This window comes from Heterodontus francisci, chromosome 15 (genome assembly GCF_036365525.1).
Source record: "Heterodontus francisci isolate sHetFra1 chromosome 15, sHetFra1.hap1, whole genome shotgun sequence".
NCBI lineage: Eukaryota > Metazoa > Chordata > Chondrichthyes > Heterodontiformes > Heterodontidae > Heterodontus > Heterodontus francisci.
Window position 1 is genome coordinate 40,580,389 of NC_090385.1, and position 25,967 is coordinate 40,606,355.

Sequence of the window (25,967 nt, forward strand, 5' to 3'; positions counted from 1 at the left end):
CCAAGTTTGATATCACCAAATTGAAATTTTACTCTCTTCCAATATCCAAGTGAAGTGATCCTAGACTGAACTTTGGGAAACACCACTGCCTGCCATTCTCCATTCTGAGAAACAGCCATTTACCATGACTTGCTGTTTTCTGTGCTTAACTTGGATAAAAATAAATTGGCTTAACGCTGACCCTCCTATTCAATGAGCCTCAATTTTGTTAACCAGCCTTTTATTTGGTACTTGGTAAAAGGATTTCTTAAAATCTGTGTAGACAATATCTATTGTTTTCCCTTCATCACCCTTCTCTGTTACTTCATCAAAAAACAATTAGATTAGTCAAGCACAATTTGCCTTTTACAAATCTGTGCTTCCTCTCTCTAATTAATTCAAACCTCTCCAAGAGCCTGTTTTTTCTTTGTTTCTAAAACCTTACCTCACCCACCACTAAAACTGACCACATGTAGTTACTAGGAATGCCCTTACACCCTTTCTTGAATAAGGGTGTCACATTTGCCACTATCCAATCTTTTGGCACCTTCCCTGTATATAGGGAAGATTGAAAGATTATGGCATGCTCTTCTGCTATCGTCACTCCCACTTCCTTTAGCAACTGGGATGCAAACCATCCAGACTAGGCGACTTATCTATCCTCAGTATAGCCAGCCTTTCCAGTGCTTCCTTCATGTCATTTCGTCACCTCATCCATTACCTCTACCATCTCTGTTGACAAAATAAAATTGGTAGATGCATCCTCTTCCTTAATAAATACCAATGCAAAGTACTCATTTTAAGTATTCTAGCTTTGCCCTCTGCCTCTAACCCTGGCTAGATCCCCCCCTACTATATCCCATTTGAAGTTAACCCTCTTCCAAGTTATAAATTCTACTTCAGAATGTGATGCATGCATGGCAGAATCTTTAGTCACTAAATATCGTAAGCAGATAACTTCTAAATGGGATGACTTTGAGGGAACCTCAATGTCAAATTGCTTAATTTCTCTAAACTGTGACTTGGCCAGTTTCTGGAGGATGTCTTCCGTTTGCATTTTTCTTATGGGTTTTTCTGTCCTTTTTATATACAAAGCAAATTCCACTCTTGTTTGCCAAGACCTAATAAATTAAATCCCATAATACCCTAGTATTAATGGAAATGGCATATAGCCACCACATTGGCTTGCATTGCGCAATGACTGGCAGCGCAATGCTTTGGATAAAATTCAAAAGAGCAACTGGTGTCGCATCTTTATCAAGACCAGCAAGTAAAATAAAAAGTTATCTTGCCTCTGCTATATAAAGCATGAAGTATTCCTTTTTTCTGACTCTGAATCTGACTTGTTTTATGTATTATGTTCAGAGCTGGGTGGTGCTGTTGGGCAAAGGTAAATATTTTGGGGCCTTTGTGAAATCTGGTCAGTAAGTACTTTGTAGCTTATGCAGTATATGTATGGCGAGTGCTGCTCTGTCAGATGTACCATTCTTTGGTTGCGACGCCAAGATCCTGTCTCTTCAGGTGGATAAGATTGCATGATGTCTTTCAAAGAAAAGTGGGAAATACTCCTGTTGCCTTAGCCATTATCCATTCATCTCATTGCTATTTTTGGTCTATTGCTCTCATGGAAAAGCTGCTATATTTGCAGAAATAGTTCATGCACTCAAAGGGATTCATTCTTGTTAACTGTTTTTGAACCATTGCAATGATGTGGTAATCTATATAACATTTTATTCCACATCTATCATGCTTCATTGTATGGGCAAGCAACCTGCTGCTAGCCCTCTGCCAATCATGGTTTTTTTAAACCCACTAGGAAATCTGAAAGAATAGCCCATTGAAACATTCCCAATTTTTTCCTTTTCCTCTCTAAGCATCACCTCTCCTTTTCATGAGGGCATGAAAGGCACAAAATTTCATTTTCAAAGGTTATATATCAATCCAAAATACACAGGAACTTAATGGGCTGTGTACTTGGTACTAATTTTTTTTTTAACTGAGTTAGTTTGTTGGCACTTCTCAACCATCCAGTACTTTGTCAAAGTCTCAAATCATTTATATGAAGTTTTATATAATGCATATTCAGGGACTGTTTTTTGCCAAGAGCAGCAGCGTGCTGTGTTCAATCATATTTCAAGAATTGAGTTAAGGACTTCATAGTCCTTGTGGTTTAATTGCAAATGGAAGCTATTAGAGTAAGTTAAGACATTAAATGTTGTAAGTGAAATTATTCGAATGGGGATGATGTCCTTGTTTTTGATTTATCTAAATTTTTGCACTGGCAAAATGCATTATTTTGCTTTGTTACATTTATATCAGGGATTATCTGTGAGTAAAATTGAAAATTTAGCATTAAGTTGTGATTTTGATCTGTTTTGTGCTTTTAGGTAACTCAGCAGGATGTCCGTAAAGAAAGCCCACTGCTTTTCAAGTTTAGAGCAAAATTCTTTCCAGAAGATGTATCTGAGGAACTGATTCAAGAGATCACCCAACGCCTCTTCTTCCTGCAAGTGAAAGAGGGTATTTTGAATGATGACATCTACTGCCCCCCAGAGACTGCGGTGCTGCTGGCTTCTTATGCTGTGCAAGTCAAATACGGGGATTTCAATAAAGATACCCACAAATCAGGCTACTTGTCAAATGACCGTCTACTTCCACAGCGGTAAATATCTTTATTTGTCAATAATGGCTGCAATTTGAAGTTAATTCACTTCAATTCAAGCAGTTTAGTATCAGTTCTGTGGATTTGTAGGTGGAGCAGTGAAGTTAAATAGGTAAACCAAAATTACGATCAAATTATAACATGTTTTAGGCACTAAGCACATTCTATAATGCCAAAATGTGTTTTAAATGGTGAATGAGAACCATAGATCAGGGATTCTATGTTCTGATGAAGGGTCACTGACCTGAAGCGTTGGTTCTGCTTCTCTCTCTGCAGATGCTGCCAGACCTGCTGAGTATTTCCAGCGTTTCTTGTTTATATCTAAACCTGATATCATCAGTCCTCCAGAACCTATGTTCATTAAGAGTGTCCGCATCGGAGCATCCCGGCGTTGCGCACACTCACTGCCCCAAGCGCCTGCCACTCCAGCTTCATTCTAATTGGTTACGCAGTGAGATTATTGGGCGGTGCTCCGGCCAGGGCGGGTGCTGATTGGCAGAGCTGCTAGCCTATCTTGACCGTGACACGTTTTCGGTGGCAGTGTGAATGCGTATGGGTGGCTGGTTGGGGATTGACAGCAACTGCCATGGTAGTGCGAGGGAAGAGGCGCGAGCAAGTGGTTGCCTGGCTGAACCGGGTCGAGTGGGAACAGGTGATTACATTTCAGATTTCCAGCATCCACAGTATTTTGCTTTGTTATATTTATATCAGGGATTATCTGTAGTGAGTAAAATTGAAAATTTAGCATCTGGAATTTTTAAGTGAAGTATTTGCTTTGTTCGTAATTTAACTGTAACAATCACCTTGCAGTCTATTAACTAAGATGAAATTTCTGATTTTATAATGTCAGTATGACAGTGAGCCATATAGGCTACAAGGTCCCAAGTTTTATTAGGAGGCTGAACTGAGTGAGTTTAAAAATTGGGCAAGGTGGTGATGAAGGAAAGGATTCGTGATGGTTCCTGCTCCTGATTCCTGTCCAGAGACCATTGCTGGAATGCATAAGTGTGTGAAGGGTGGAATTGTGTTTGGTCCCAGTGGGATTTCTTTTTATTGATCCTGCAAAAAATGAATGCAGGTACTATGCCAGTGCCAATAGAGCTCATGCATAGTGAAGACTGAACATCTTTGTGGGGGGGGAGGGGGAAGAAAGGAGGAAAAATGAGTCATAAAAGTGAACAGCAGTTGGAAATTTTGATGCATCATATTCGAATGGTATAGATTTGTACAAACTTGAATTGGACAGGGTCATAAATTTTGCTAGAGTTGAATTATTTTGTTGGCCCATTTCTTGTCTTTTGTCAGTGAATACTTTCCTTTTATTGTTTTGCATTTGTCCTTTTTACTCCCCCTTGTATATAATATATATTTATATATTGTGTATAATTTTGTGTATGTATCCAATGCTTTTGCTATCTACTTGTACATTTGTACATTTACTCCGTGACGACATCCATGCCTATTGTATTGGTTGTCTGTTTTAGTTGTCCCAATTTTGGCCTTTGATTATGTTCTGTGTAGTAATGGCATTGCCTTGTTTATGCAGAAAAATCTGAAACTGAAATGCATTTTCTTTTTGCACGTGCCAAAAAATGTTCTCTGCCACTTCATGGTCAAGTGCCCAGCTGGTTGGATACAATCCAAGTTGTGTTGCCTTTCTCTGATTTTTAGATGCAGGAATTAAGACTAGGAACTAATTGTTAAAATGTTTTTTTTTTTGTCATCCAGTTTTGTTGTGTAAATTTTTAATGAGTTAAATATCCACTGTTTTTCAGTTCCTGGAGACACAGGTGATATTTTTTATACTAGTTTTTTAAAAATATATGTGTATATACCTTCTACTGTGTGAGGGTAGTGCTGTGGTTTGGAGCACTTTCCTTATGTCTCCCAAAAACTCCCAGATCTGATCTGGTACAGAGTAATGTTCTCTCCTCTTCTGTCTCAGCAACATATCTCAGCCCAACCTCTGCTGCCCAATGTTATACCATTCCACACCAGCCATTCTATAGAATGAGAAATTTTGGCAGTCAGTGTTGGTGGGTGCTTTTGTAACGTGGACCCATGGCCATAGGAACTATACCGAAATGGCCCAAACCATGTTAAACTTCCTCTGCTTTGCTTCAACAATGTGCTGCAACCCAAATCTCAAGCATTGTCTGCTTTACTGTTTTCTATTGCACGTACCTGTCATCTTCGGACCTCCTGAGCATGTTTATCAATTGGTGTGAATTAAGGACAATTTTCTTTTCACCAGGAAACAAATTGAGATTGCACAAATTTAGTTCATTTCGGTCTCCGTACAGCCAGCAGAGAAAGGAGACTTTCAGTCGAAACATAAGGCTGAATTTTAAGCCCCCCACCCCTCCTGTCCACAAAAGAGTGGGGAGGGGGCCCTGCTCGACCCGCTTCCAGCGCCACGTTACGCAGGGTGGCGGTAAAAACCGCCCACCCCAGGCCAATCAAGGCCCTTAAGTGGCCAGTTAACAGCCACTTAAGGGTCTCTGTCCGCCGCCACGGGGATTTTGTCCTTGGCCGGTTGGGCGGATCAGGCATGAGAAAAGCTGCCTGACAAGCAGGCAGCTTTCTGATGGCCTGGGGGTTCCCTCGTGATCGGGCACCCTGTGCCCGACAGAGGGCTGCCCTGATACCCCCAACACTGCACTCCCCCCAATTGACCACCCTTGCCTCACCAGGGCCCGAGCGATTGCCTCTGGCGAGGCCCCAAATACTTACCAGTCCTCTGGGGCTCCCCAACATCATCTGTCTTCAGCTGGGTTGCAGTCCCAGCAGTGGCCACCCCTCCCAGTGGCGCTGCTTGAACAGAGCTGGCGGCCCGCTGATAGGCCAGCAGCTGTATTAGGTGGGACCGCCTGCCTCAGATGTGGAAGTCCCGCCTCAGACCAATTAAAGACCTGGGGACTATTAAATGCGGTCTAGATCCCCAGGCCAGGCGGAGGCGGGTTCACTGCTGACTTTTCAGTCAGTGGATGGCACTCGTCTGCCGAGGGTAAAATTTCAACTCATCGAGTCCAGGGCCTAGTACAGCCCTCCCTTCTCTTTCTCCCTTCTTCCTTCCCCAGCATGCTGGGTTTGGAGATACTGGCTGGAATTCAATGCTGGGTGGGAAGCCCTGCCCACCGGCTGAAAGTTTGGGGGCAAGCCCATAGTGGGATTTTGTTGCTCCCCAAGCCCTAAATTGGCTGGCTGGCAGCTATTTGTCCCAGCAGCGCCACCAGGAATGTTGGGGTTTCGGGGATGTCCCTCCATGAGGCACGGGATGCCTGATCAAGAGGGCCACTGCCCCCACCCCAGCCTGCAAGAAGGCCGCCAGGTTTTGTCCGAGTGTTTTTGGCGCCTTTGGCCATCACGGGTAAAATACCAGCGGTGGCAGTTAATTGGCCAGTTAAGGGCCTTGATTGGCCTGGGGCTGGCGGGCTGTTTCTCGCTGCCACTGCCTGACGTAAAATTGCAGCGGAGGCAGGAAGGCATCTGGAATGGCTGCTCTCACCGCCTCCCACTCGATCTTTCGGCCCCCCACCCAACCACCAGTCATTGGGGGGGGGGGGGGGGGAGGGACTGTAAAATTCTGACCACTGTTGTTTCTCGCTGGTAGGATTGATACAGATCCAGTACATAAATACTATATTAGTTGGGACTTCTAATTCAGGTTATCATTCCTTTTTTAATGAGAATGGGCAAATAGGGTGCTCCACAATTCTAATACTTGGCACGTAGTTACTAGGCAGTGCTGAAATAGTTCAAGATGACTTTTTTTTTCCCTTGAGGAGAAAGTGCTTCAGCACTGCTTGCCACGTTCACTTCAGTTTACAAGTTTTGAGAACTCCGTAAGAGAATACCGAAGATCAACTGCAATACGTGCTCTTCCTCCTCACTACGTTCTTGCCTGTGTTAAAATCAATGCATCTCCGACTCCTACTCGCTCCTTTTCCTTTCCAAGACTTCCCATCTGTGGAATTCTACCTACCTAGGTCAATCTTGCCTCTTGCTGTCAAAATGCTTTTAAAGTTTAAGCTTAGTATCACCTAATCACCATTTCCAGGTTTATGTAGTCCACTTTATTCAACTTTTGACATCCTGCACTGAGTGGATTTGGTTTATTAATTTTCAGACTGGTTTTGGATTTTGTATGTTTCAATTCAGTTGGAGGTGCAGCTATCAATCTAAAAGTATGACTGCTGCACTGATGTTGAATTCAGTGATACAAGAATAGAAACACAGCTAGCTGCTGTTTTTTCAGTTACTAGATCTTAATGATCAGAAGTTAATTATTCCTGAAAGTCAATTGGTATTTTCATGTGGATATGACCCAATACAGACTGAGTCAGAAGCCATTCTCCATTTTAGGTGACTATTTTGTGGGAATCTGTTTAATGTCTATGATTTTATAATAGTGCTATCTGTTCATTGCTCCCTTCAGTGTCCTGGAACAGCACAAGTTGAACAAAGAACAGTGGGAGGATAGAATCCAGATCTGGCATGAGGAACACCGAGGAATGATCAGGTAATACCTGTTCTGATCTGTTTTTCTTTCCACAGATGCTGCCTGACCTGCTGAGTATTTCCAACATTGTTTTTGTTTCAGATTTCCAGTATCCACAGTATTTTGCTTTTGTCGTTGAGGTCATACCAGGAGTTTGCAGTTTAATCCTTTTTGTAGAAAGGTTAATCTTTTTAACTAAACTGGAATAATTTCAGTTAATCTTTCTTAGCCATGCCAAAAAAGTTGAGGTCACTCCGACTATAAGCTGGTGTTCTTTCCATCCGAGATTCTAGTATTGACCCGAGTGACAATTCCTTCAACAGCGAATATGTCTTTGTTCAGGACCAAAATGACCACCATATGCATTAACACCTGTGGTATGAATAGCACAAACATGGCTAACTTGTATCGTGTGGCTGCTTTTGGCTACTGGTGTAAATGAAAAGGCCTCTTAGTGATTTGTAGGCAGAGGGTAAATAAGAGATTGTACCATATTTTGTGTGTGGTGTGCTGAAAGAAAACTCTCTGCAACTCCAAATTACATCTTGTGTTTCACTGGTATGGTGCCCAAGTTTATCACTCTGCTTTTGAAAGAAGTTGTCTTTTTATTGGCTTGAGGTTCGTTTTACATCAGATGAGGCTCTCCAAGCTTTCAGATTCATCTGTTTGATTCAGACCAGTCAAGGATTTCACTATCATCTATTTCTTTTCTCATTCAGCCATATCTTTTATGGTGGTTACATGCATGTCAGTAGTGGCAGGACCAATTTAGAGTGAATAAAGCTTGCAGTGTATTTGCTAAAGTATGCCTTTTCAGATTAATGGTATCATACAAAAATAAACCTTGTGGTGATGCCAAATATTAACACCATAATTTTTAGTGTGCTGTGATTTGGCTGCCTCCTTATGGCTGCTGTGCTCCAAGTAAAATGATTTTAAACTTCTGAGCTGAGCTCTGGATAAACTTATCCTGCATTCGTTATGATGCAACTATGTACTTATTTTTATGGGTTGTTAGTTTTGTTGGTTTCAAGCTCTGGAAATGTGCAAGTATAAGAGCTAGATGAAATAGTATGGTTTCTGCTTTATATATTTCCCTTTCTTGGTATTTATGTTGGCCAAAATTTAAACAAAATAAAATCTTTGCTTGGTACAGAACTATAAGCTTTTTGAGCTTGATGTCGTTATTTCAGTATCATTTATTGCAAATGAGGTTCATTGAAAAGTTGTAGGCTGAGTACAAGGCACTTGGTGAAATGTGTATTGCATAGCTTGTGCACAGAGTCCAGTGAAGCCCAATAACAGAACCCGAGTGTCTAAGAAGCTGAAAAATGTCCGAGTAGCATTGGATCTTAAGTCAGCAGTATAATTTTCCATTATTCTCTCTTCATATCCCTTCCTGATTTTTACTTCACTAAAAGGCAGTTTGAGAATGTTTGTTTTTATTTTGTAAGTTGGTTTTAACTTCAACTAGATGACATAATTAGAAGGTATTGATTTCTGTTTCAAGCAAGTGTAGAAAAAGCGTTGTAGCCAAATAGTAGCAAAAGTATATTTCCAACAGAGCATTATTGTGTTTTGGTCTTGAACTGCTGACCTTTTGTTTCTTCAGCCTCGCCCCAACATTTTAAAAAGTTGTTCTTTAAACAGTTATTGGAGTTTTTAATAACACCTGCTTTTGTTAACAGGGAGGATGCCATGATGGAATATCTGAAAATTGCTCAAGATCTTGAAATGTACGGTGTTAACTACTTCAGCATCAAAAACAAAAAAGGCTCTGAGCTGTGGCTTGGAGTCGATGCTCTTGGATTGAACATCTATGAACATGATGATAGGTAATTCCTCCATGGGGACTGCTGTCTGTAATTTAAGCAAATAGAGGAAGATGAAGTTAGGAAATGTTTTTTTTTGTTTTTGCACCCTCTGCCTCCCTGCTGACCTCAACACTTTGAACGCTGGAGATGAGCCTAGACTGGTGGTGTACAACATGTTAGCCACAAGTGGTTAATTGGAAATCAAGGTGTTGGTAATTACATTTTTAATTAGTAAGAGCAATGGACACAGTCATTCAGCTCCATGGAAACCCCAGTAACAGTGCATGGAAAGAGGCACTATCCTCATGGTTAGCTGCTTAGCTTGACCAATTGATATTGGTGGAGGCAGATTTAATTGTGGCTTTGAAAAAGGAATTGGATAATTATCTGAAGTGATCCAGGTCAGCAGAAGTAAGTAAGCCCAATCGGTAATTATCAGCTCCAACAGGAAACATCATGGCAATGGGCAAGCAGAATCCAAACATTCAAATGAGTCTGTCTCATTGTGTGAGCTAATACTTGTAACTGCTGGCCAAAAAATCTAGAAACTACACTGAGATAAAACCATGCCATCATTGCAAAGTTTGATGAAAAGTGACAGGAAAAATTTTAACACTGGTAGATGTTTCTTGAGTAAGTATACACGTGAAGTATATTTGCCTGTACTGTGTAAGGTGTTCGGTTAAAAATTGCATATAGCTGAAACAATATTGGCATATCCATGCCTGTGGCTGGTCAGCAATTTCTATTTAACAATAGTAGTTTTGACAGGTCGGTGGCTGAACATTAAAATGCGAAGTGCTATTTTAGCCAAGTCCAATCCGGTCGTCGCCTTACCTGCCATCTACCCATGCATCTGTGAGAGTAGGAGTTTTGCCTTTTAAGTTTTTCCTCCCTTTCTCAATTCTTCACTCTGCTCCAAACCCCAGACGCATGGGGTAAATTATACTTTAATTGCTGCTTTGGCAGAAATTAGTTAACCCTACATAAGCCAGAAATTGAGCACAGAATGTAATCTAAATAGCTTGTTAAACTGGGGAGGAAACTCCTGGATTTCTTGTTTGGGGAGAAGTTAACCAATGTAGAATCATAGAATAGTTACAGTACAGAAGGAGGCCATTTGGCCTATTGTGTCTCTGCTAGCTCTGAGCTACTCGGGTCATCCCACTCCTCCTGTGTTTTCAACTTTTTTCACGTCAGATAATTATCCAATTCCCTTTTGAAAGTCACAATTAAATCTACCTCCACCAAGCTCACTTCTGCCAATGGGGAACAGTTTCTTCCGATCTGCAGTGCCCAGACTCCATGATTTTGAACAGCTCTAACAAATCCCCAGTCTATCCACTTATCTGAAGTATCTCCTCACTGGAACCATTCTCATAAATCTTTTCTGTGCCCTCTCCAGTGTCTTCACATCCTTCCTGAAGTGTGGTGTCCAATTCTGGGCATAATACTCCAGTTGAGGCCAAACCAAGTTCATCATAACTTCCTTGCTTTTGTACTTTTCCTTTGTTTATAAGCCCAGGATCCTGTATGCCATTATAAATCACTTTTCTCAACCTGTCATGCCGCCTTCAGCAATTTGTACGCATGTACCTCCAGGTCCCTCTGCTGCTGCACCCGTTTTTAAAATTGTATCTTTTTATTCTATATTACCCCTCCTCGTTCTTCCTACCCAAATTAATCACTTTACACTTTTCTGCATTAAATCTGCCCATTTGAATAGCCTGTCTTGTGTCCTTTTTGAAGTTTATCTGTCCTCACAGTTCACAGTACTTCCAAGTTTTGTATCATCTGCAAATTTTGAAATTGTGCCCTTTTACTTTCAAGGTTATGAATATAGACCAAGAAAAGCAGTGGTCCTGATACTGACCCCTGGGGAACACGACTGTATACCTTCCTGCAATCTGAGAAACAGTCGTTCACACTGTTTCCTGTCACTCATCTATGCACTTCAACTTTGACAAGCCAGTTATGTGGTACTTTATCAAATGCCTTTTGGGAGTCCACGTATGCCACATTAACTGCATTGCCCTCATCAACACTCTCTAACTTCTTCAAAAAACTCATCAAATTAGTTAACCACGATTTGCCCTTAACAAATCTGTGCTGGCTTTCCTTCATTTAAGCCACATTTGTCCAAGTGAAAATTTTTGTCTCAGATTACTGTTTCTAAAAAGATTGTTAACTGTCCTGAAGTTGCTGGGCTTGTCCTTTTGCCCTTTTTGAACAAGGTGATAACATTTGCAATTCTGCAGTGCTCCAGCACCACCCCTGTGTGTTAGGAGGATTGGAAGATTATGGCCAGTGCTTCCACAATTTCCACTGTTATTTTACTCCGTATACTCCGATGCATCATCTTCGATCCTGGTGACTTATCAACTTTAAGTGCAGCCCGCCTTTCTAATGCCTCCTCTCAACTACTTCCCTCTTTCGCTATGACTTTGCCAATATCATCATCCTTGGTAAAGGCAGATGCAAAACATTCATTTAGTTCTTCAGCCATGCCCTCTGCCTCCATATGTAAATCCCCTTTTGGTCCCTAATTGGCCATACTGCTGCTCCTTTTACAACTCTTTTACTATTTATATGTAGAAGACTTCTGGCTTCCTATTTTATGTTGGTTGCCAGTCCCTTATGCTTGCTCATTGCTTGTCTTTGTTTTTAACGTTCTCACTTGCATTATCCATCTGACGTCAGTCATGTGCACCTTTTTTTTTTCTGTTTCATGGTACCCTCTATCTTCTGTCAACCAGGGAGCTCTGCATTTGTTTTACCTTTTTGTCCCTGATGGGAATGTACCTTGACTATACCCAAACCATCTCCTTCAAAGGCAACTCCGGTTCAATTAGTTTTGCCTGCCAATTATTTGAGTCCACTTTACCTGGGCCAGATCGGTTTCCACGCCATTGAAATTGGCCCTCCCCCCAATTAATAATTTTTACTCCTAGATTACTCTTTTTCCTCTTTCATAGCTAATCTAAACCTTATGATCGTATGATCACTGTCCCCTAAATGTTCACCTACTGACATTTGATCCACTTGTCCCACCTCATTTTCTAGAACCAGTTCCAGCATTGCCTCCTTTTCTAATTGGTCTGGAAACCTACTAATGTAGAAAATTCTCCTGAACGCAGTTTAGAAATTTCCCTGTCTGCCCTTTACGCTATTACTATTCCAGTCCCCCCCCAATGATGCTACTGTGTAGTTTTTGCACCACTCTGTATTTTCTGGCAAATGTGTTTCTCTCCCTTTCCCACTAGTTGGAGGATTATAGAATACACTCAATGGTATAATTGTTCCCCTCTTTTCCCATTTGTTCCACAATTGCAACTCCTGTGAGATAGTTAGTGTGCTTGGCTAGCTTAGAGATTAGTGTTCAACCTGATTATAAACACAAACTGATTATGATAAGAAAATGGCTGGTGGGACAGACAGGTGGGGGACGAAAGAGAAAATCAACCAAAATCAATAATGCTGGATGCAGTGTGAGGAGTTGGAAATGTGGATATCCTTTTGTGGTTGTTGAACTAGAATATTTCTATTTGTGTTTTTAAGGTTGACGCCCAAGATTGGATTCCCATGGAGTGAAATCCGCAACATTTCATTTAATGATAAGAAGTTTATCATCAAACCAATTGATAAAAAAGCACCAGTAAGTACATAAAATATGCAGAAATCTGCAAAATATCACTTCACAAAACATGTTTGGATGGTGAAGACATTTGCCCAGTTGACCACCTTCAATTTACAGCATTGAGTATTCTGGCATCAATTACTTTTTGTCCGGTAGTCCAGATGCAGTCTAACCAGAGAACTGTATAGCTTAATGTGACTTCTGAGGATTTGAACATTTTCATTTTGATAATGCAACCTGGTACTCCCAAGAATGGAAAAGCACTTGCGTTACAAATCAGCGAGTTTGGTGGTGACGTCCCTGTCAGTATATTTTACAATGAACATGAATATACATCGCAATGACTTTGAACCTGGTCTTGATCACGATTTAAAACTCGAGCATTCACCCTGCTCTTACAGATTAATTGCTGATGATTAAGATTCTGGTGCAAGAGATCCCTGATGCTTTGAAAGCTTAACTGTGTTTGTGCTGAGTGTTGATGTTTCTGAAGGTAGAGATGAATTCATTGCAATCATTTTTTTCCAACCCTGCTTGCCCAGAAAACCACTTAAAAGTGGCTAATCTTGGCTTCTACCCAGTGTTCACCTGTGTTGTGCCAATTTCTCCATTCTGTGCTGAATATAGGTCACTGACAATAGTTGATATGGTGAAATTTCTAGATTTGGTTCATACAACTTTCCTAACTGAGGGGCTGGGAGATCTTTGGGGAGCAACGCAAGATAAAATGGAGAAAAAGTAATAGGGGCTTGTGTTCTGATGGTGCCACACTTTGCATAATGCTGTCTGTAGAATAGCATTTAATGCTTTTGTTGTAAATACTGAAATGTTATGCCAAGTTCTCTCTCTCATTTTCATAGGATTTCATATTCTATGCACCTCGTCTCCGCATTAACAAGCGTATCCTGGCATTGTGCATGGGGAACCATGAACTGTATATGCGCAGACGTAAGCCAGATACCATTGAAGTCCAGCAGATGAAGGCTCAGGCTAGAGAAGAGAAGCATCAGAAACAGCTGGAAAGGTCAGGAATATTTTAGGATTTGAAGCAATAGTGCATTTCAATTTGTAAACTTTTTTTTTTGTTGGAATTTAAAAATGTCTGTGCATTCCATTTCTCTAAGCGTGCACGCACCCTTTCCTTGGAACACTCTCCATTTAGATGTTTCTATGAGAAATTACATCTACACCCATATTGGACAATGCAACATGACACTTGCAAATTTCTTAGGTGTGGTTTGGAGACTCTTGAGTGTGGTGACAGATGTTTGTTTATCAGTGAGAAAGCTTGCAGGTGTAATCAATACTACTCTGTGTATACCTAAAGGGTTCAGTTGTTCACTTTACTGTTCCAGGTTACTTCACACTCCTTGTCAAGTTTCACTTCAGGGAAGTGTGGTCTTTCCTGTGGTAGTGGACATTTGGGCTAGGTTTGTGAAGAGTTATCTACAACACCTGAACTATCCCACCCTTCAAATGAAACATCACACCAAGGTCCTGCTGCCTTTTCAATTGGATTGTAATGATATGGCATTAACTGAAGAGGAACAGAGTTTTGGCATATTGGGCTCGATTTTTAAGCAGCCCTCGACGTCTGGATCTGTGACGGGGTGTGCCTGAAGATGGCCCCACCCGATCCTCGCGGCAAGGCAGCATAGCGGCCTCCCTGCCCGCTTGGTGACGGGACTGCAATTTTAATATTCAAAGCAACTAAATTAATTTAAATATACTTGCAGCACCTTTTGATGGCCTGCTGTGATCTTCGGCCTGGTGGCCAGCACTCCCACACCTTCGGATCCCCGTCCGGGAAAACGAGGCGCAATACTGGTGGGGAGGGGGGAGGAAGTATGTTTCAGTGAGGGGGGAGATAGGGTCAAATTGAAGTCTTGGGTGTAGGGGGTGGTGGAGAAGGATTGTAGTTTAAACTTGGTGTAGTTTTGGGGTAGGGGAAGCTCAGATGGTAAAGGCAAGTGTTTTGGGTGGGAGGGAAGGGCATGTAATTAATTTAATTGTTATTGGGGGTTAGAGGGGCAAAATAAATGTATTGATTTAATATTATGCCATGTATCTTTTTTAAATATTTAAAAAAGCCAGTAGGGCTGACAGCATTTTAAAAAATGGCGCAGTGCCTGCACACAGGCAGCTGACACCATTGCCGGGGGCAGACAGCCCACCCCCTCCACCTGATCAGGGTGGGATGGGAGACGGCCCGCCCCATCTATTTAAATGAGCTGCCACGCTTAAGATCGCAGCGGCTCTTTGACGGGCGGGCCACCATTTCAACGTCGAGCTTATAAAATCCAGCCCATTGTGTCTAATGTTCCACCTTCAACTGAGAGTTGTTATTGAATGTTTGTTTATGGATTGAAGTGACTGCTCTAGTTAGTTGTATGTCATTGCACTCAGAGTAATTAAATTCAGGTAGAATATATTGATGCATTTCAGCTGAAAGTACTGTATACAGTACTTTATTAAAAAAAAAAAGTTCCTGCTCCCTCCCTTTTCTTCCCAATGTGCTGAATTTTTTTTTTAAATTGAGATTAATCAGTTTTGACTAAAGTTAATTTTAAAATATTGATTTCTAAGTGTTCCATTGTCTCTAGAGCACAGCTTGAAAATGAGAGAAAGAAGAGGGAGCAAGCAGAGAAAGAGAGAGAGAATATAGTACGTGAAAAGGAGGAATTGATGGAGAAACTGAAGCTGATCGAAGAACATACTGAAAAAGCCCAAAGAGGTAACCTTGATAAAGAAACAAATTGAGCAGGAAACATACTTCCACTGTTGTGGTTAGCGCCGCAGCCTCACAGCTCCAGTGACCCGGGTTCGATTCTGGGTACTGCCTGTGCGGAGTTTGCAAGTTCTCCCTGTGTTTGCGTGGGTTTTCGCCGGGTGCTCCGGTTTCCTCCCACCTCCAAAAGACTTGCAGGTTGATAGGTAAATTGGCCATTGTAAATTGCCCCTAGTGTAGGTAGGTGGTAGGAGAATGGTGGGGATGTGGTAGAAAATATGGGGTAGTGTAGGGTTAGTATAAATGGGTGGTTGTTGGTCAGCACAGACTCGGTGGGCCGAAGGGCCTGTTTCAGTGCTGTATCTCTAAATAAAAAAAGTTGATTCTTAACATGGCTGGAATGAAGGAAGGACTTTGAACAATAAGTATTTCCTGAAGATCCTCCTTTTCCTATTCAGTGTTTGTGGGGGAGGGGCAAATATATTCAATCATTTGTAATTATAAAGGACATACTGAATATCTTCCGTACATGGGAATGAATGATCATTATGGGAATTATTGCACTTTGTAAGCATATAAAAAGACTGGTCCATCAAGCCTGCCCTGGGTAATAATGTAACTAAGCCTTATGACCTGCAGTATTCCTTCACACCAGCAGTCATGTGATGTCCTGGGATCGGTTTTAAAAAAAAAATGTCTTTGTAAAATTAACGTTGGTCAATTTGTTGGGGCAGGGGGTGGATGGAGGGTGAGGGAGGTAGAATTTAGGGGGCCGGGGAGGAATTTACTAAGGTAACCATGCAGTATATACCCAATGCTTCCATATCTTCTGTACAGTTGTATTAACCTCAGCAAAAAACAGGGCCTGCTCCTTCAGTGATGGTTAAGACTAGTAGTTAAAATTCTCAAGGGAGGGAGAGGACCATCAATTGGTCAAATTTATCTTTAAAATCTGTGATTAGCAATTGTGATCCCATACTGCCTTCCTGTAGCAGAGCAGGGGCTCTTTTTTTTTCTCTTTTTCTCCCCTTTGTTATGAAAGTGCGATCACAAATAGCAGGTCCTCTTGGGGCTGCTTTTTGGGTGCACAGAGACCACCGAGCCAAATACTTGAATTTTGTTTTTGAAAAGGTTAAGTGGAACTGTCATGTTAGGGGCAATGCCAGTTTTTTTTTTTTAGTAGATGTGGGGGGGTTGGGGGGGTTGCCGTGGGCGGGGCTTAATGTCTTTTTCTTTAAACTGGACCCGAATAGGCCACATGACTTATTTTAAAACAAAAGTTTAAAAAAAAACACTGCGGTAGCTCAGGCTGCAGGGCTGAATTGCCCAAGAATTCATTGACCATCGTCATAATGCTAATTATTTAAAGAGAGGCTGAATGGGGTGCAACTGACTAGGCTGCCGTAGTTCTGAAAAAGTGGGACTGACTTAGGATGGCCTGATATAAATGAACAATAAATAAACAGTGGAACAGGAAAAGTGGAACATGGCAGCAGAACCAGAGCAGGCTGATTTTTAAGCAGGGCATGGGCAGTGAATTTAGCATTTTTTTTGATTTGGGCAGTGGGTTCTCAAGCAGACAGTAGTAAAGGCCAAGTGGTCACCATGGGAGCTTTAAGGCTGAATTTTTCTTTTTGTAAGGAGTCATAAGGGAATGGGGCAATTTTTTTTCCAAGAAGTCTGACAGTTCTGTAGTTTGCATTGTTGCTAAGACTTTGCATTTCTGTCTTAACCGGCCAGGAGGAGAGGTTGAGATGGAAAGGGTGCCATCTAATGGCCATTGGCATGTAATTATACATGGCAACACGCGTTTACGATGTTCAGTTGCTATTTTTAAAAAGAAAAGTGACAAAATGTGATGCAGGAAATAAGCTTTTGTGGACTGTTGTGCATGCTATCCACAAAAATTTCAATGTACCCAGTACTGTTTATATTTCAAGCTACTTCTGTGTTGTCTTCCAGAACTGGAAGAGCAAACTCGCAGAGCACTGGAGCTGGAACAAGAGAGGAAAACTGCTCAGGTGGAGGCTGAACGACTAGAACAAGAGCGCAGGACTGCAGAGGAGACTAAGGCTGCCATAATTGAGCAGTCCAAAAATCAGATGAAAAATCAGGAGCAGCTGGTAAATAGCACCATTGCTAAAATCAAAAAAGAATTTAAAGTAACGCTTGTATTAGCATGCTCATTATGAATATTCGTACAAAGGAGTTTCAACCCGATAGCTGACAGTTCTGGACTCTAGGTCCCCGTCAGGCAAAACAAAAACGTGCACAATTCTGGAATGAAAACAGTGCTGGAAATACTCAGCAAGTCTGACAGTAACTGTGGAGAGAGAAAGGCCATTGACCCGAAATGTTAACTGTTTATCTCTCCACGGATGCTACCAGACCTGCTGAATATTTCCAGAACTTTGGTTTTATTTCAGATTTCCAGCAACTGCAGTATTTTGCTTTTATTTTGGTGGACAATTTTGGCCCTTTTTTTTTTGCCTGCCTACTTTGATCCCTACAATCTAAGGGGTTCTGAGATCGATGATCTGCAGCTGTCATTCTTGGGAGCTCAACTGGCCAGCCACGTGAAAGTGAGGTGGGACGTCTGGGAGCATAATCTCCTGCCTGATATAAGTGCAAATGTTAGTCTTGCATCTAATACAGTTGAAGACACTGCTCTGTCTTTCAAGGGAAGTCCTGACGTGTATGAGGTGTTGGGGTGGGGCTGGAGATCTGACATCAGATCTCTAACTTTTTCATGATCTTTCCATTTGGAAAAATTAAATCTGGAAAATTTCCCCTATGATTGTAATAATTCTTTAAAATAAAATCAGTGAATGTTGGAAATAAACTGTCAAATGCTGGATTAAACAGTTTGTGGGCGTTTGAGATACAAGATGGGTTAATTTTTTGGGTGCAGAGTTCTGATGAAGGTTCTCTCCCAAGCCGTTTGCCTGCTTTTTGGCTTGATAGAAAATGCTAGCGATACACACCTGTTTATAATCCTTCCTCAGGCTGTGGCTTGATAGCTCACTGGGTACTGCATGATTCCCTTTTTAAAAAAAAAAAAATATTACCGGTGATGACTGTGTTGGATATGGAGCCCCCTTCAAGAGCCTGCTGATATCCGGCACTGGTAAAGGCCGTGCAACAATGCGCCATTATAATACTTTGGATTAACCTGGTTCGGCATTAATTTCCTATCCAGAGCTAGTTTGGATCTTGATGGATGGAGTGATATCTATTGAGGGGGCTGTACCACACAGCCAGGCTGAGGGATTGTTATTTCACTTGGTCTGTTAAAGCTATATGTGAAGAGGGCAACACTAAAAGCAAGTTAGCACTGTTCATAAAACTAATCAAGTATTTTTACATTTTGGTACTGCCGAAGAGCAATATAGGCAGCATTAGCTCCTCATGTTTGCATTGCTAAAACTTGCTGCTATGGCTTAACAGAAGTGTAGGGATAAGGGTGTGGTTTGAGCAATATAAATATGGAACACTAGTGCATAGATGCTGCTCTCCATATTCTGAACCACAGAAGCACCAAATGTAAAAGTGCTTCCAGATGAGAATTGAGGGGCTTATCCTGCATCCTAATGTGACAAATATGAACTTGTTCTTTAAACATACCTATTTAATGTCAAATATTTGGTCTTGACTATTGTACATAACTCTAACTACAGATCTCGCTCCTGGTAAAACATTTGTCTTTGTTTTGCAGTGTGGCCTCCTGTGTGAAACTGTTGAATTAGTGTTTTTGTGCTGAGTTCTATTGTGTTAAATATTCGTGTTGATATTTACACAAATGAAACTTGTTTGTGGCCTGGAACTTCAACTGGGTTGTGCTGTGACTTTTTTTTTAGTGCAGTTTGCCCAAAACCAGTGCAGAAATCTGAATTTTAAGTGCAAATTGAGTTTCCCTGATCCTTTGCACTAGTTTAGAAATGATTGTGCTAGAAGTTGGCAGTCCCCCAGCTTGAATCAATCACCAATGTTTTTCTGCTAATTGTATCTGTTTGCAGGTCTATTTTTAAGCGCAAGGATGATAATAGGGACCCTTTTTGAAGCTTTTGAATTTGCTAAGAAATAGACCACTGTAGACCAATATAACTAGCAAATGGTTTTAAACTTTTTAGTCACTTCAGTTATTTAAAATTGAGTTAGTCACAGGTGATGGGCTAGAGCTGCTGATTAAAATGCTTTTTTGTGATGAGCCCTTTTTCAGCATATATCAAACATATTTAACAGCAAAGTTGAAAAAATTACATTCTAAAGCACTGACCGCACTGGTTCATGACCGATTTTACATTTGGCAATGTGCAAATAAGTGACCAGAAACTCTGGGCATAAAGCACCTCTCAAAACTAGTGCAATTTGTGCCCTGATTGCAGATTGTGCCCAAAGCAGGAACTCTACCCCGTATGTTTAAATTCAGCTGTTTTCTTCTAGTTTTCCAAACCCTAGTTGAGTTGCTGCAATATTACTTCATTGTTTCCTTTTTTTTTAAAAAGGAAATGTATGAAACAAAAAAACTATCTTGGTTTATTAAGTTCACTCCTTCCATTTTGAACGAGATGATGGGAAAGTAACTCCATGACAACTTGCCCTTCTTTGCAGGCCTCAGAACTTGAAGAGCTCACTTCTAAAATAAATTTATTAGAGGAAACGAAGAAGAAGAAGGAAGAGGAGGCCTCTGAGTGGCAGCAGAAGGTAAGGCTATTTGACCATGAGGTATTAGAATGTCATAGATGCTTTTGTATTTTTCCCCCTCCTCCTCAAAATTGCAGACTCTTGCTGAGATACATCTCCATGTGAACCAGCAAAACTTGCCCAAATACTATTCTTCTTGAGTGCAGATGATGGGTGCTGGTTGACCTTGGAAGGTGTCATAGCTTTAACAAATCTCATCCTGTTGTGATGCCCCCACATAGGCACTTGCCAGTAGGAGCCATTCAGCTTTTTACCCAACTGTCCATTTTGGATGAGTTATCAATAATACTGGAATGATGATCTAGGGTTTTCCCATTGTAAATATTGACCTAGATAGTTATTAGGACTGTCCTAACACCATTTCTTGAATAAAGGTGTCGCATTTGCTGCACTCTCCAGTCCTCTGGCTCCTCCCCCATAACTAGAAAAGATTGGAAGATTTATGTGAAGCCCTTCAACTATCTTCTTTCCCCACTTCCTTTTAAGCAACCTTGGATGCAAGCCATCCGGACCAGGTAACTGATCTCTTTCCCACCCCCCACCCAGTAGCTAGCCTTTCCAGTACTTCCTGTCTCAATTTATTTTACCCCATCCATTGCCTGAACATCTCCACTTCTACCAATATTTTGTCAGCATCCACTTCCTTCGTAAGCACCAGTACAAAGTACTTATTAAGTATTCTAGCCCTGTGCCTCTAAGTATATATCGCCCTCTTTGTCACTAATGGGCCCCGCCTCATACTACCCGTCTGCTGTTTGTGCCAGTCGAAGACTTGTGGGTTCCCTTTTATTCTCTCATTCATTCTCTTTCCCAGTCTTATTTTCCTCTTCACTTCCCCTCTCGATGTAGTGTATTTGACCTGGTTCTCACTTGAAATCACCTGAATTGCATCATACTCCCCCCTTTTTTTTTTATTTGTTTCTTCATATTTTCTATTTCCCTTGTCATCCAAGGAGCCCTGGCTTTGGTTCCCCTACTTTTCACCACTGTTGGAATGTACCTATCCTGTAGCTGAAGCATCTCCTTTAAAGCTCGCCCATTGTTCTGTTACCTATTTTCCTGTCGGTCTTTGCTTCCATTATACCTTGATTAGATCCCTTCTTATCCCATTGAAATTCATCCTCTTCCAATTTAGACATTCTGCTTTAAATTGTTTCTTGCTGTTCTCGATTACTAGTCTAAGCCTTATGATTCGATGATCACTCTTCCCCCAAGTGTTCCCCAACAGATACTTGACCCACCTCATTTCCCAGCACCATATCCAGTAATGCCTCCTTCCTAGTTGGACCACAAACATACTAATCAAGGAAGTTCTGCTGAACCCACTTCAGAAATTCCTCCCTTACCTACTTTTTTTTTCTTTACCCAAATATCAATTGGGATAGTATTAAAGTCCCCCAATATCACCACTGTATAGTTCTTGCACATGTGATTTCCCTGCAGATTTGCTCCTCTATCTTTCCTCCTCACTATTTGGAGACCTATAGAATACCCCCAGTCGTGTGATCATACCCTTTTTGCTTCCAAACTCTAACCAAATGAATTCTGTCTTTGTCCTCTCGAGGACATCCCCTCTTTCCAACACTACAATGTCTTCACTAATCAGCACTGCCACCCCACACCCCACTTGCCTTTTTTCCTTCCCTATCTTTTCTGAACACTTCGTATCCTTGTATATTAAGGGCCCAGTCCTCAACATTTTTGAGCATGTTTCTGTTATTGCCACTACAGTCATATTCCCACAGGGTTATTTGTACTTGTAGCTCACATACATGGATTGTAAACTTGTCTTTGTGTTCCTAGAAGTCCTCCTTAGTCTGCTCCCATCTAATGGGTATTATCCAACATGCGCACCTTTGTGCACTTTTATTCCTCTTCTTCCCTACTTGTATATGCTGGTGCCTATCCCCCTACCAATTTAGTTCAAAGCCTCCCCAACCACACTAGGGCATGAGGACATTGGTCCCAATCGTGTTTAGGTATAACCCGTTGCTTTTTGAATAGGTGCCTCCTGCCCCAAAGCCCCAAGAATCCAAAGCCCACTGTCTTGCACTATGCCTTCAGCCATGCATTGATCCTCCCCATCTTCCTATTTCTACTCTCAAGTGCATGACATGGGAGTAATCCAGAGATCCTACTTTTAACCTCCCGAGCTCCTGAAAATCTGACTGAGACCTCAATACCTGCTCTCTGTCGTTACCAACATGTACTGCAACTTCTGGCTCACTACATTCTCCCTTTAGAATATCTTGTACCCTCTCCATGATGTCCTTTACCCTGGGAGGCAACACACCATGCATGACTCACTATGACCATTGCAGAAATGCCTGTCTGTCCCCCGATAATGACTGCATTTGTACTGTTTACTGTTCCCTCCTGTACAGTCCCTTGTCCATTGGTGCCATGATCTGGACTGCACTCCAGCATTCTCCAATGCTGAGTACTTGCTTGTGACGCGCACACGCACGGTATGGTCCAGGAACCATTCCTCCTCCCTGATGCTCTGCTGTGATTCCACTTGCCCTTCAAACTTGGAAATCTTGAGCTGCAGCTGGAGCTACTTTCTATGTGTTTTCCCCCAAGATATGTGAAGTGTCCTGAAGTTCCCAAATGGTGCAGAAATTGCCAACAACTGGTCTCAGCTGCCCATCCATGATCAAGAAAATCTCTAATCCCTCTCTTAGAATCTAGTTGGTACCTTGTTTAAACTATTCATTTTAATTAATGCCTCTAAATCTGCTTTGTGCTAATACTTGTATTAATTCACTTGCTGTTATACTCATCCTGATTTGAGGTTTTTAATTTCCTGGCTCCTATTTTGAAAGAATGGCCTAGTTTAGAGGGAGGAAGAGAAATACTCACCAACCAGTCACTTACTTGCTTTAATAAAAACAAGAAATGCTGGAATCACTCAGCAGGTCTGGCAGCATCTGTGGAAAGAGAACGTTTCGGGTCAGTGACCCTTCGGAACTGACAAATATTAGAAAAGTCACAGATTATAAGCAAGTGAGGTGGGGGTGGGGCAAGAGATAACAAAGGAGAAGGTGTAGATTGGACCAGGCCACATAGCTGACCAAAAGGTCACTGAGCAAAGGCAAACAATATGTTAATGGTGTGTTGAAAAACAAAGCATTAGTACAGATTAGGTGTTAATACACTGAATATTGAACAGCAGCAAGTGCAAACCTGAAAAAAAAGTGGGTAAGCAAACTGAACAAACTAAGATGAAATGAAATAAATGCAAAAAAAAATTGTAAAAAATGTAAAAAAGAATGTAAAAACAAGGAAGAAAAAATAACTAAAAATGAAAGTAAAATGGGGGGCTGTCATGCTCTGAAATTATTGAACTCAATGTTCAGTCCGGCAGGCTGTAGTGTGCCTAATCGGTAGATGAGATGCTGTTCCTCGAGCTTGCGTTGATGTTCACTGGAACACTGCAGCAATCCCAGGACAGAGATGTGAGCATGAGAGCAGGGGGGAGTATTGAAATGGCAAGCAACCGGAAGCTCAGGGTCCTGCTTGCGGACTGAGCGGAGATGTTCCGCAAAGCGGTCACCCAGTCTGTGCTTGGTCTCCCCAATGTAGAGGAGACCACGCTGTGAGCAGCGAATACAGTATACTACATTGAAAGAAGTACAAGTAAATCGCTGCTTCACCTGAAAGGAGTGTTTGGGGCCTGGGATAGTGGAGAGAGGAGGTAAATGGGCAGGTATTACACCACCTGCGATTGCAGGGGAAGGTGCCCTGGGACGGGGACGTGGTGGGGGTAATGGAGGAGTGGACCAGGGTGTCGCGGAGGGAACGATCCCTTCGGAATGCTGACAGGGGAAGGGAGGGGAAGATGCGACTGGTAGTGGCATCACGCTGGAGGTGGCGAAAATGGCAGAGGATGATCCTTTGGATATGGAGGCTGGTGGGATGAAAAGTGAGGACAAGGGGAACCCTGTCACGGTTCTGGCAGGGAGGGGAAGGGGTGAGGGTAGAGGTACGGGGAATGGGTCGGACACGGTTGAGGGCCCTGTCAACCACAGTGGGGGGAAATCCTCGGTTGAGGAAAAAGGAGGTCATATCAGAAGCACCGTCATGGAAGGTAGCATCATCAGAGCAGATGCGTCAGAGACGGAGAAACTGGGAGAATGGAATGGAGTCCTTACAGGAGGTAGGGTGTGAAGAAGTGTAGTCGAGGTAGCTGTGGGAGTCGGTGGGCTTATAATGGATATTGGTAGACAACCTATCCCCAGAGATGGAGACAGAGAAGTCGAGGAAGGGAAGGGAAGTGTCAGAGATGGACCATGTAAAGGTGAGAGAAGGGTGGAAATTGGAAGCAAAGTTGATAGTTTTCCAGTTCGGGGCGGGAGCAGGAAACGGCACCGATACAGTCATCAATGTACTGGAAAAAGAGTTGGGGGAGGGGGCCTGAGTAGGACTGGAACAAAGAATGCTCGACATATCCCACAAAAAGACAAGCATAACTAGGACCCATGCGGGTACCCATAGCGACACCTTTTACTTGAAGGAAGTGCGTGGAGTTGAAGGAGAAGTTGTTCAATGTGAGAACAAGTTCAGCCAGGCGGAGGAGGGTGGTGGTGGATGGGGACTGGTTGGGCCTCTGTTCCAGGAAGAAGCGGAGAGCCCTCAAACCATCCTGGTGGGGGATGGAGGTGTAGAGTGATTGGACGTCCATAGTGAAGAGGAGACGGTTGGGACCAGGAAACTGGAAATTGTCAAAATGACATAGGGCGTCAGAAGAGTCACTGATGTAGGTGGGAAGAGACTGGACCAGCGGAGAAAAGATAGTCTAGATAGGAAGAAATAAGTTCAGTGGAGCAGGCTGACACAATGGGTCTGCCGGGACAGTCCCGTTTGTGGATTTTGGGAAGGAGGTAGAAGCGGGCTGTCCGGGGTTGTGGGACTGAGGTTGGAAGCTGCAGAGGGAAGATCTCCAGAGATGATTAGGTCAGTGACAGTCCTTTGGACGGTGGCTTGATGTTTGGTGGTGGGGTCATGGTCCAGAGGGAGGTAGGAAGAGGTGTCTGTGAGTTGGCGTTGAGCTTCTGCAAGGTAGAGGTCGGTACGCCATACAACAACAGCACCACCCTTGTCTGCAGGTTTGATGACCAAGTCGGGGTTAGACCTGAGAGAACAGAGTGCCTCAAGTTCAGAGGGGGACAGGTTAGAGTGAGTGAGGGGGGCAGAGAAATTGAGATGACCAATGTCTCGCCGACAGTTTTCAATGAAGAGATCAAGAGTGGGTAAGAGGCCAAGGGGAGGGGTCCAGGTAGAGGGAGAATGCTGGAGGCGGGTGAATGGGTCTGCTGGTCGGGGGGGAGGACTCCTGGTCGAAGAAGTGAGCCCGGAGGCGGAGGCGACGGAAGAAGAGCTCAACGTCATGCCGAGCGTGAAATTCATTGAGGTGGGGGCGTAAGGGGATAAAACTGAGACCTTTGAGTACAGAACGCTCAGCATCAGAGAGGGGTAGGTCAGAAGGTATAGTGAATACACGGCAAGGGGTCAGATCAGAAGGGGTGGGGTCAGAGGGAAGTGAAGCGGAAAGAGGATCTGGAGGGGCATTAGTCCGCATCAGCTGCTGGAGCTTGCGTTCCTTAACACCTGAAAGGAAGAAAAAAAGTTTTTTGTTAATGCGTCTGATGAGACGTAAGATGAGATGAAACTGTGGAGTAGAACAGCTTTGAGATAAGGTGAGACGGTGCTGCTGGAGAGAGAGGTCCAGTGTGTGCATATGGTGGCGCATAGCACTGAGTGTGGCTCTCAGGATGCGGCGAGAGTAGCAGTCCGAGGAACGTTGTATTTCTCGGAGATACCTGTGATCCTGGGTGGTTTCAAAGCATGATGGATGAAACTGCAGTTCGAATCCATGTGGAATAAGTCGGAGCCGGAGACAGTCACTGAGGAAGGAGATGTGGCTGTGAAAACAAGTTTTG

General features: G+C 42.6%; 1 protein-coding gene across 1 annotated transcript in view; it reads left to right on the top strand.

Moving 5' to 3' along the window:
- msna (moesin a) overlaps window positions 1-25,967 on the top strand; it is a 109,231-nt gene that overhangs the window by 78,278 nt on the left and 4,986 nt on the right. The window contains exons 4-11 of the mRNA XM_068047404.1: window positions 2,367-2,641; window positions 7,080-7,163; window positions 8,831-8,977; window positions 12,515-12,611; window positions 13,454-13,617; window positions 15,197-15,327; window positions 17,284-17,444; window positions 19,933-20,025. Coding sequence (XP_067903505.1) covers window positions 2,367-2,641; window positions 7,080-7,163; window positions 8,831-8,977; window positions 12,515-12,611; window positions 13,454-13,617; window positions 15,197-15,327; window positions 17,284-17,444; window positions 19,933-20,025 — 1,152 coding nt within the window. The remainder of the gene's footprint in view (window positions 1-2,366; window positions 2,642-7,079; window positions 7,164-8,830; window positions 8,978-12,514; window positions 12,612-13,453; window positions 13,618-15,196; window positions 15,328-17,283; window positions 17,445-19,932; window positions 20,026-25,967) is intronic.